Genomic DNA, 12,500 nt, shown 5'->3' on the forward strand with positions numbered 1-12,500 from the left:
CACTTCAAGGAAAGTGATTGCGAGCTAGAACCCTTTCGTCGAGGATGTCTCCCCTCGAGGCTGGATGTTCGTTGCCGCCGGTTGGAGTGTGAGGTCTCTGTGGCCGTGGCGAAGGGGGACGAGACGCGGGACTTGCTCAAAGGGGAGACGTAGGTCGACCGGAAAGGCATTTTTTCCGTTTAGACAATCGAGTAATAAGCTTCCTAGGGATTATATTACAGTTCTTGTTTTGGCGACACTTCCCCTCTGTAGCCAACGCAGCGGTTATCGCTCGTTGTGGTGCATGGCGGGGACTTCCATCGCGGTTCCCCTCGTAGGCCTATGTGTGAGGGGATCCCCGGGCAGGCAAGTGTGGCCGCTCCTTGACCCACTTGGCTCCTCCCCAAACAGGCAACTGCGCGGCGATCAAGCAGGGCGGCTGGTGGCACTACTCCTGCAGCAGCAGTAGCTACCTGTACCCGACGAGCTCTTATCCGAGTGGCCTCGTGAGCACCTGCTACAACGGCCAGGGCGTGATGGCGAACTGGATCCAGTTTAAGCTCCGGCCGGCTGTCTGCGGCACGTCCTTCAAGACGGTTTATCTCAACTCGTACGCCTGCGACAGCTGCCACTAGGGGCCTCGAGGACGCAGCGGCAGACGGAGGCTGTGATGACGCAAGCACTGGGTGTCGGAGGCGAAGCTGTGGAGACATTTTTTCTCTCTTTCTATGTCTCTCTGCCCCCCTCCTCTCTCTGTCTGCCTGTCTTTTTCTCTTTCTCTGTCTCTCTCTCTCTGTCTGCCTGTCTTTCTCTCTCTCTCTGTCTGTCTGTCTTTCTCTCTCTCTCTCTCTGTCTGTCTGTCTTTCTCTCTCTCTCTCTGTCTGTCTGTCTTTCTCTCTCTGTCTGTCTGTCTGTCTGTCTGTCTCTGTCTCTCTCTCTCTCTCTCTCTCTCTCTCTCTCTCTCTCTCTCTCTCTCTCTCTATCTATCTATCTATCTATGTATCTCTCTCTCTCTCTCTTTCTGTGTGTGTGTGTGTGTGTGTGTGTGTGTGTGTGTGTTTTATTTCTTTCTCCCCCTCTCTTTCTCTCATAATTTCCCAACACTTCTTTCTGTTCAGCTGCTTGAAGGTACACGACCAATGGGGCTTTAGAATAATTTTGGCATTATAAGGGAAAAGGGTAAGTTAAGAGTAAGAGGTAATACTGATAAAGAAAATACAAAAGAAAGGTGATATATACTTTACTTTTTTTTTCTTTTTTTTTCTTTTTGCTTCTCTGTTGAAGATGAGGATAAATACCAACAGCAATAAACTTTGATTTGCACATGTCAACCTACTACTATAAAGATTGGAATAATGAAGACGGAATTAATTATTTTTTTTATTCGCTTCCTCATAAAAAGACATCTATGCGTCTGTATTGGAATTTAATGACATCAAGAGATCTATACAACCAATAATAAAGAAAAAATAGGTATTGTTACGAATGAATGGACATACATTTTCATATCCAATTGATATACATTGATAGGCATATTCCTTGATATGAATAAAAGTACAATGAGAAACAATAGTAGTAATAAAGATGACATAGTAATGAATTAGAGAATTGCAAAACCTACAGTTGCCATGTAATATTATGTTGTTTTTTTATAACAATCATATAATGATACTGATATCTCTATCATAATTTCTCTGATATTGACATCTGAATTATAACTCTTATACTGACAGCAATGATAATGATAGATACTGACAATGACACTAATGAGAGAGCATAAACAATTACAACACCACCAATCATAATGATGTTAATTATGGTAATAAGGATGATGATATTGATGGAATGCACTATAATGATATTGATTAGTAATGATGAATAACCATAATGATGATAGACAATTATAACAATAGTGGTAATGAAGGTGATAATGAGAGTAAAAATAATGATGAGTATGGCAACAATAATAATGATGGTGGTGTAGCGATGATGGCAATAAGTGCAACTGACAACAATGTTACAAATGATAAAAATAATAATGATGATTTCATGACAATGGTTATACTATTGATAATGATGATAATCATAACAGTAATAATAATAATGCTGATGATAATAATGATAGTGATAATAACAATGATAACAAAATAGTAATGATGATGGTAATTATGATAACAAAATAGTAATGATAATGGTAACTATGATAATAGCAATGATGATAATGATAATGATAACAATAATAATAATGATAATAATAATGATAATAATAATGATGATAATAAAAATAATAATATTAATTATAATTATAACAATAACAACAACAATAAAACAATAATAATAATAATGATAACAACAACAGCAACAATATAAACAATAATAATAATAATGATGATGATAATGATAATGATAACAATGATGTTAATAATAATAATTATTATTATAATAATGATAATAATAATTATAATAATAATAATAAAATAATAATAATAAAAAATGATAATGATAATAATAAAATAATAAAACAATAATAATAAAAAAATGATAATAATGATTATGATGATAATTTGAAAAATAAGAATAAAATCATAAAGGTCTGTTTATAAAGTAAGTTATCCTGCTAACCAACTAAGTAAATAACCAACACTGCTAACAACATGAACCCCATCGCCATGAATATTATTTTGATTATAATAATGATGATGATGATGATAATGATATTATTATTATCATTATTATTATTATTATTATCATTGTTTTTATTACTATAATAACAATAACAATAAAGATCTTAATGATAATGATAATGATTATGAAAATAATGTTAATGATAATGATAATAATGATAATAACAATAACGATAATAGTAATGATATCAATAATAAATAATATCAATAGTACTAATAAAAATGATGATGGTAATAATAACAAAAAAATGCTAATAGTAAAAATAAAAATAAAGTTTCATAACAATAATCATGGTAATAGATATTATGATAATAATGATAGTAATAATAATAATGATAATAATAATAATAACAATAATAATAATAATAATAATAATAATAATAATAATAATAATAATAATAATAATAATAATAATAATAATAATAATGATAATAATAATGATAATAATAATAACAATAATAATAATAATGATAATGATAATAATAATAATAATAATAATAATAATAATAATAATAATAATAATAATAATAATGATAATAACAATAATGATAATAATAATAACATTAATGGTAATGACCAGAAGCACTCAGAGCGCATACCTCCGCCAAGGCAATATTCACCCTTGAAGAATTTCATTAAAATCACTTCTTTTTCAAACACACTGGTGACGTCAGCGTTTCCCTATCTGCTAATGAATCCTTTTTTAAAAAATCTGGATCACCACCAAAATCTAAGGGCATCTTTGGGCTAAAGGCACACTGTTCAAATTTTCATAAAAATCTGTTCATATATTTTTTTAGTTATCCTGCTAACCAACTAACTAACGAACAGACAAACAAAAAAATCCTGGATCCAGACCACAACTAAAATTTAATGGCTTCTTAGTAAAAAAAATAAAAATAAAAATCTGTTTATAACTAATCCTGCAAACCAACGGACAAACAAACTAACCAACGGTACCAATATCATAACCTCCTTGGTGATGGTGACAGCAATCACCATCATCATCATCTTCATCACCATAGTAATGTTATTGAGAATGATAGTGATGATGATAATGATAATAATGATGATGACGATAATGATGAGGATGATAACAATGATGAGGATGATGATAATGATAATAGGGATGATAATGATGATGATAATGATGAGGATGATGACAACTAAAATAATGATGATAATGATAATGATGAGAATGATGATAATGATAATGATGAGGATGATTATAATGATAATGATGATGATGACAGAAATGATGATAATGATAGAAATGATGACAGTGATAATGATAATAGTGATGATAATGATAGAAATGAGGATGATGAGGATGATGACAATGATAATGATGAGGATGATGATAATGATAATAATGAAAAATTATATTACTGATACATTACAGATGTCCTTATCAGTTCCTCATTAACCCCTTTTTCGTCCCCACCTTTCCTCCCTGGAAATCCCTATCCGCTTCTCCCTTTCTCTCCACCATTTCCTCTCCATAAATCCCTCATTAACCCCTTTTGTCGCCCCCTTTCTCTTCATAAATCCCCATTTCCCATCTATTATTTCCCATAAATCCCTTATCAACACTTTTACCCATTCCTTAGATTCAACATCAGCCAATATCCCCATCCTTTTCTCACCATAAATCCCTATTATTCCTTATTCGCTTCTCGAAAATCCCTCAAAACTTTTATTAACTCTTCATACAAATCCCAATGTCTCTATTACTTTCCCTTAAATCCCCATGATCCCAAATTTCTCCCCGTAAATCCCATTTCGCACACATTTTCTTTCCGTAAATCCCCTCAATAACCCCCAATAACCCATAAATCTCCTTGAAATCTCCCGGCAAACCCCACCACCTCCCCCGCCCTCTACCCCTCCCCGCAAACCTCTCCCTCCCCACCCTCCCACCCTGGATTCAACCCAACCTCTCCCCCCAATAACCCCCCAATAACCCCCCAAAAAAACTATAAATCTCCCTGAAATCCCCCCTCGCCCCCTGTCCCTCCCCGCTACCCCCCCCCCCCGGATTCAAACCCCGTCCTGGTCCGCCATCTTTGTAAACAAGATGAAGCGGGGATCCTGATGCGAGACTCCCTCTTCCTCGTTTCCTCGTTGTTTGTGCAGGTTTGTGACTGTGACTCGGCTTCTCAGGGGTGGAAGGGGGTGCCTGGGGGTCTCGTCAAGGGGTCTGGGTGGGTTAGGAAGAGAGGAAGTGCGGAAAAGGGGTTTGTTTTGATTTTTTTTCTGAAGGAAGGTGGGCTCTTCGTCGGGGCTGTGAGAGGGTCGTGCGGTGTTTTTTTTTCTTAATTAATTGTTTTTGTTGTTTTTAGTGTGGAAGTTGGTGTTCTTTGTTCTTTGTTCTCTCGTGTTTGTGTTCGTTTGTGTCTGTGTTTTGTATGGAGGTTGGTATAAGCTGTAAATTGCAGTGTGTTCTGTGGTCGTGGCTCCTGTGTTGACGTCCAGGTAACTTTATTTGATTATTAAAGCTTTGTGTTTCGTGTTTAGTTTGTGCTCGTGATTTTATTAGAAAGAGAAATGACACCATTCGTATGTGGTTGTCACATGACACCATTCCTATTTGGTTGTCTGTCAGTCATGGAAAATGGTATTTTAATTTAGAATATTAAATCATCATGGAGTTGTTTATTATTATAATGATTATATTCTTATTATTATCATTATTACTATTATTGTTATTGATAGAGTATTGTAAATATTTATCTTATTATTATTTTTGTTGGTAATGCGTAAGTTTCAACCTACCTTTAATAAGACAAAAAGTATATGTAGATGACAAAGTGAATAAAACAAAGCAACGCATTGTTAGGATAATCATCATCATTGACATGAATATAGCTATATAAATCATAAACCTTCCTAATTTGGTGGCTTTGTGATGAGACTCGTATGTGATTGCCACAGACTTTGATTCAGTACGGCATTTGTTGCAGCCTATTATTTTCACTTCCGACATTATTCTTTGCCTTTGCAGATTGTAAATATTAATGGGCATAATTTTTTCCTCTTATTTTGACAGTTGTTATATTTTCCTTATCTTTTTATGGTTGCTTTGTAAATATATACCAAAAAAAAAGAAAAAAATTACATGTTTATTGTTTTGCATTCATTTAATGAACATAAACTAGTAGTAGAGATGGTCAAGCATTCACTGTTGTTGACGTAATTCTTTACCGTATAGACTTGTCCCAAAAGCCACATCATGAAAGACATTCAACTATCTTAGTGTACCTTTTGGGTACTGTCCGAGAGGAGGATTGATGAAAGACTCTATCCCTATTCCTACACTACTAAGTTTACGACTTCTCCGTTTGTGTAAATTATAACATCACAAAATAAGGCATTCTTCTCATTTTATTCTTTTTGTTTATTTATTAAACAAATAAGAGACAGCAGAAACTCAGGAGCATAAGCAAAGTTGGGCTACGCTACGATTGTCACTTTCTGCATTTTTTATTTATTTATTTATTTTTTTTCATCATATTTATCTCGTACTAACAACTCTACAAGAATATCATCTTCAATTTGCCCTAGCTTAGTGCGTTCATACCATAAAGATTAACTGTCGTTGCTTTGGCAAAGGTCAACAAAGCTCCACCATGTATATTATAGTAGGATAATGCATGGACTGGTTTCTCAGTGGCCAATATGTACCAGGGATTTTTTTAGACTGGATTCATGATGGTTGTTTGAGGTGATGAAAAATAGTTCCTATCTTTTAATGGTTATAATAATTTGATATGTCAAATCACTTTCATTTTCAGTTCATTATAATTAAATCATATAAACAGAATGTCTTAGAATTTAGGTATGTCCATGTACTATGTATGTCAGAAATTGTTATATTTGTTACTACTATTGGTGTTGTTATGGTTATGACTCTTGATATTATGGATTAGTAGTTTTAATATTGTTACTACTACTACTACTACTACTACTACTACTACTACTACTACTACTACTACTACTACTACTACTACTACTACTACTACTACTACTACTACTACTACTACTACTACTACTACTACTACTACTACTACTACTACTACTACTACTACTACTACTACTACTACTACTACTACTACTACTACTACTACTACTACTACTACTACTACTACTACTACTACTATTATTATCATTATTGTAATTGGTCCATGTGGTCCATGTTGCTCAAACAACAATTACTATGCACACTGTTATTCAAGTGAGAGGCATGTATGGTCTGTTATGGCACTGCTTTTCACAATTGAAACCCGATGTCTGGCTAGGCAGTTGGACACAAGTCAGGTCCTAGACATATACAAGACAATTTGAACTGCACCTTAATTTGTTGTCTGTACAGTATCCACCATAAGCAGGCCCGTGATACCAAATTTCCTGGCAATTGCAGGCTGCAGGTGTTCTGTAGAAAAATTTTACCATTATTTTTATTCTTAAATCATGGCATTAGAATGATGTTCATATACTCTTTCAGTTCACACTGATAACATCACGAAACAACCGTCTGTGAATGAAAAGCTATATCAAACTCTGTGGTTGCCTTGGGTAATGAAGTAGAAGAAATACTTGTGTCCTAACAAGTAAATGTACAGATAAAGCCACAATGTATTTTTTTTGGGGGGTGGGGGTGGGGGTGGGGGATGGGGGGGAATAATACTTATTGTATTTATCTGTAATTCATTGATAGATTAATTTGACACTTCAGGATATATGAAGAAAGCTCAAATATAGCAGAGAAATTATTAATGATTCATCAAGTGTTGTTTTCAACCAGCACTTTTCATCTCTATAATAACCAAGGGCTATAAAGAGTCTAAAAGAGTCCTATAGATTTTCCTCCTCCTGCTGCTCCTGCTCCTCTTCTTCCTCTTCCTCCGCATGCTGCTGTTGCTGCAGCTACTGCTGCTCATCCTCCTCCTCTTCTTCCTGCTCCTCCTCTTTCTCCTCCTCCTTCTTCTCTATTTAGTTTGGATTCGGTTTCTATTTGGAACTAATACTTCTGATGATTCTAGGATTTTTTTTTAATATTTATAACAATGCAAATATTTTTATGAAGGATTAAGGGTTTTTCCTGTTCTTTATGGCTATTGATGCAATTGTTGATGTTACTTATTTTTATGTTAGCCATAGCCTTGTTCTCTTTTCCAGATGGCAGAAAAGTGGGATGACAGTGCGAACGATTCGCCTGAAGTCGTCTATGAAGGTTTCTCACCACCACCACCGCCACCTACTCATCCTCAAGCGATGATTAACGCAGCTAGTAGTTCATTTGTGTCAGCAGATGGAAATGATGATGGGACACTCGGAGGTCAGCCTGGAGGATATATGCCAACTGGGCCAATGGTTGAGGAACAGGTCGTGACAGTATGTTTAGGCTTGTCTTTGTTTTGTATATGTTTTTAATTTGTTTTATTATTGTTCCCCCCCTCAGATTAAAGAATTTCAAAATTAAAATCACTAGATTCACCATTCAAAGATTATATTGTTATATAATTATGGTGACAGGTGATTTTGATGTTTTTGCCTGGCAGAATAAGGGATTACCCTTGTTGGAAGGCAAAATTGTTGAGAATATTACATGTTTAAAAGGGATATGATGTTAAGTGGATGAACGTTATTTTAACCCCTTCCCACTGGGTGGCACTTTTGTCAATGGCAAATGGGAAACTGTCCATGCGTGTTAACAACCCCATTTTAATGGCCCACTAGCCAACCTTTAATTCGGGGTCAGTAGTTTATGGTTATATGTAGATGCAGATATTATTTATCAACTTCCCTGAATACTTGAAATTATAAATATTTTTCCTTGTAACCATTACATATACAGCTCCTTTCAGTCCCACCAGCACCCCATGCACGGAGAAGGCTCTCATCATGAGGAAATTGAGCGGACACGGCTGTGCTTTGTGTGCTGCAATCCAGTCTCTGACAAAAACTTTGAGTCAATCAAAGCCTCCATGAACCACTCCCATGCCCCGCTCCTGGTCCTTCTCACAGATGTCTTGGGATACAAGCTGGAGGATGGACGCTTGCATTCACAGGTCAGAAATAATTGTTTATTTTATATGTGTTTATTTTGTCCGTGTGTAGGTGATTTGGTGGTGGTATATGTTACGTCATGTATTATATTGTTCATTGTATATTATATTACATTGTTTTCTGTATTACACAGTTGAGTTTGCTTATTTGATGGTAGATGGAGTATTAATATTAAAGTGTGTGAAAAACATTTTTGACTCATGTTATCCTGTGTGTGATTTTACATATTTGTTGTATTGATGTTTTTATAAATATTTTTTGTTGCAGGTTGTATGCAAAGCGTGCTATCATCTGCTTGACATTATAGATGAGTTGCAGCAGACCTTAACAGAATCAAAGACAGATGTCAGAACAAAGTTTTTAGAAACTGTCCAGAAACTGAAACTGAAGTATCCAAGGACAGATAAGGTAAGAACTGTCTTAATGAGCTTTTCCTTACATTTTATCCTTTTTGATCAACACAACTAGATTAGAAGTCGAGTTAAAGCAGGGGAATATATGAGAAAGTGGATACTATAACTATTTTGTCATTGTGGGAAGTTTTCCAATATCCCCCCCCCCCCTGTTCTGTCACAGGTCTTAAAATATCTTGAATTTGCCCAAGGCATATCTTTGTTTGCGTAATGTACATGTCTGTTACTGGTGGACGCCATAGCAATTCACTCATTTGCAGAGCTTTACACGGCTTGATCAGTAATAATTTGTCAACATTAGACCTTGATTTCTGCTGATCAACACGACTATTGGATTTAAGTTGCTCATGTTGTCTTTTCTCTCAATGTTTTCTATGCTGAAAAGAGCTTTATTGCATGTAGGACCTTTTGTTCAATTTTCTCAGTTATGAGTTTGACAGGTATTTTATGTCCTTACAGATGCTAAAACCCAGATGTCTGCGATGCATCCAGATGTCTCAAACATCTGCTAGGAAGCGGGGCAGAGGAAGAGGCTGGAAATCTCGGTCTGAGGATATGAGTCGGGGGAGAGGAAGAGGGCGGGGAAGAGGTAGGGCGAGATCACGTTCTGAAGATGGTCATGATCCAGGGAGCGATAATGACAATGAGGTAAGAATGAAATATTTGTTTCTTGTAAAAGAAATAGTCAGTTGCACTTTTCTTTTAAAGAGATAATACTGAGTAGAGGAAATGTGACTTTGATGGTAGCTGCATCTCGTGTAAGAGACTTTTTAGTGATAAGATATGCTTTCAAACCTTGATTTTTTAAAAAGGCCCATTTATTTTCAGGGCCAGGGATTTTGCCATGAAGAGATAAGGCAAGATGCAATATCATCAAAGTCACACCAGCCTCAAACATACCAAGATAATAGTAAGCCAGATGGCTCACCTGTATTGGATCTCTCAGGTGCTCAACCCAAGTCTTCCCCAACAAGTGATCGCTGTATCTGGAACAGCAAAGATGGGAATATGAACTGGAATGACTTGAGCAACAGTCAGATAACTGATGAGCACAATGTGTGTCTAGATAAGGAAAGAGATTGTAACTCTGTGCTTGGAGAATCCTTTCATTATTGGATAGGTCATACCTCTGAGGTAGCCTTAATGAATACAGAAGTAGAAGAATACACACATAAAGAGTGTGAATATTGTGTAGATATAAACTATTATGATTGTTTTTTGTGTAAACATAGTGATTCCAAGGTGTTTTATCAATACTGTGAAAACTGTCTAATGTGCCAAGGGGTTTTTATTCCATGGGGTAATAATGTGAGTCTAGATTTCATAGGAGACAAGTGCTCCATCTGGAATATCCAAGCAAGGGATCATTTCCATGGGGAAAAGTTAGATGTAGTAAGCTATGGATCTGTGTTGTTGGGCAAGGAGTGCAAAGTGGAAACAACTTTTGACAAGTTGCCAACACTAAATGTCATGGAGAAGAATAGTGTTGCCAAGACACTCGAGGAGGATTTGTTTAACTGTCCAGCTGAGACACAGACAGATGTTCCTTTGTTGCTTCCTTGTCTCAGAAATGAATCACCTGTCAGTGAATATGATCAGTCTTCAATTAAAGAAGACATACATAACATAAACGATAAGAAGGAGATAGGAGGTGGGGATGATAGAGAAGTGGAAGATCTTCACAGTGACAAGTTGAATGCTATTACTAGATCACCACCTACATTACATCATGATGATGGGAGTGAACATTTGAATGTACAAAATGAGATGTTTACCAAAGACACTACCACTATAGCAGAAACAGATAAGATAAATTCAGCTAATCTGATCCCTTTAGCAAAAAACAATTCTTCCAATTCTCTGTTGATGTCTGAAACTGATGTAGTGGTTTCAGAGAACAATGATGATGTCCCTGTAGAAAGTGTTACATGCATTATGCATGAGGTTGATGAAAGCTCAGGTATTGATCATTCATATATTGAGGTTAGTGAGACATTGAATATAGCTTCAGAGATTCACACCAAATATATGGAAAATAATTCAGATGAAATGCAGAATCTTCTTGCAACATCTCAGAGAGAGAATGGACAGGAACATCTCCCAGAAAATAAAGTAGAAAGTGAGCTTGGGAAGAAGACACTCTCAGATGTTTTCACAGACATAGCCATTCAGCCTTGTTTAGGGAAGAGAAAGAGAAAGCCCACCACCAAAGCCAAGGATTTACTGGGAGAGGATGAGCCAAGCCTCGGTGGCACATCTTCTGCCAGAGCTGAGAAGAAAGTCAAAGGCTTCCAGTGTGAAAATAGCAGCAAAGAGTTAGTGAAGATTGAGGAACACTCCTCTATTCAGTTGAATGACAAGGGAAAGAATAGAGATTGCCGTTATATTTGTGAATTTTGTGGCAAGAAGTTCAATTCCATAGGAGGTTTCAGGTATCATGTTGATGGACATGAAGCATCAGTTGCCAGAGTCTTCACATGTTATATTTGCTCATACAAGACCAGGAGAAAGGCAGATTTAAGAAAACACATGGTCATTCACACGGGTGAGAAGCAGTACAAATGTGAAGTGTGTGGACAAGAGTTTTCTGTCAACAGTTCTTACACCAGACACATGAGGATTCACAGTGGTGAGAAACCTTACAAATGTACCACATGTGGGAAGGACTTCAGAAGTGGAGGCACACTCAAACAGCATATGGTTAAGCATACAGGAGCCAGGAATTTTATATGTGAGGTGTGTGGAAGTAGTTTCAGTCTGCGGCACCATTACACAGCCCACTGGAAACTTCACAGTGGAGACATGCCCATCAAGTGCAAAGTGTGCTCCATCTCGTTTCGGAATTACAGTGCTCTCCGACATCACCGAAAGAAGAACCACCCAAAGGAGGAAGCAAATAGGCTGAAGAACCTAAAAATGAAAATGATGAGAGTAGATGAAATCAAAGTGAAGCCAAAGCCAAAGGTTGTTGATCCTTCCATCGATGTCTTGCAGCAAGCAATGGCAGCAGCAGTTGAATCTGTAAATTATGAATGTGTTGACTCGTACACTCAAACTCTGCCTGTGAACGTTGGCACGAGTGACAGTATTGTCTCCAAGATCATTGCAGATAAACTTGCCAGTAAGGATTCAGTTGTTTTAGCCATTACAGATATACAGGAAGAAGAGATTGAAAAAGTAGACACTGTTAGCAACAGCCGAAAGTACATTCAACAAACACTGAGTAATGAACTTGGAGACAGAACACATGCCAGTATTGTCCACTCTGTTGATGTCAGCGATGGTACTGCTTCCACACTTAGAGAAAGTGAAGAAAAGAGTACAGTTCATTATACAAATGAAAATTCTCTGCAC

General features: G+C 36.4%; 2 protein-coding genes across 3 annotated transcripts in view; both read left to right on the forward strand.

Annotated features, from left to right (window-relative positions):
• Window positions 1–802, forward strand: part of LOC113824909 (ficolin-1) — a 7,670-nt gene extending 6,868 nt beyond the window's left edge. The window contains exon 8 of the mRNA XM_027377678.2: window positions 391–802. Coding sequence (XP_027233479.2) covers window positions 391–614 — 224 coding nt within the window. The 3' untranslated portion in view covers window positions 615–802. The remainder of the gene's footprint in view (window positions 1–390) is intronic.
• A 3,913-nt stretch (window positions 803–4,715) lies between these two features.
• Window positions 4,716–12,500, forward strand: part of LOC113824908 (uncharacterized) — an 8,244-nt gene continuing 459 nt past the window's right edge. The window contains exons 1-6 of one of the 2 annotated variants that reach the window (XM_027377677.2): window positions 4,716–4,800; window positions 7,843–8,058; window positions 8,532–8,735; window positions 9,001–9,141; window positions 9,606–9,794; window positions 9,975–12,500. The exon at window positions 9,975–12,500 is cut by the window's right edge and continues 459 nt beyond it. In XM_027377677.2, the coding sequence (XP_027233478.2) occupies window positions 4,759–4,800; window positions 7,843–8,058; window positions 8,532–8,735; window positions 9,001–9,141; window positions 9,606–9,794; window positions 9,975–12,500 (3,318 nt within the window). In that variant the 5' untranslated portion in view covers window positions 4,716–4,758. Of the gene's footprint in view, window positions 4,801–7,824; window positions 8,059–8,531; window positions 8,736–9,000; window positions 9,142–9,605; window positions 9,795–9,974 lie in introns of both variants that reach the window. The other variant, XM_027377676.2, reaches the window with a different exon arrangement.

This window comes from Penaeus vannamei, chromosome 34 (assembly GCF_042767895.1).
Source record: "Penaeus vannamei isolate JL-2024 chromosome 34, ASM4276789v1, whole genome shotgun sequence".
Lineage (NCBI taxonomy): Eukaryota > Metazoa > Arthropoda > Malacostraca > Decapoda > Penaeidae > Penaeus > Penaeus vannamei.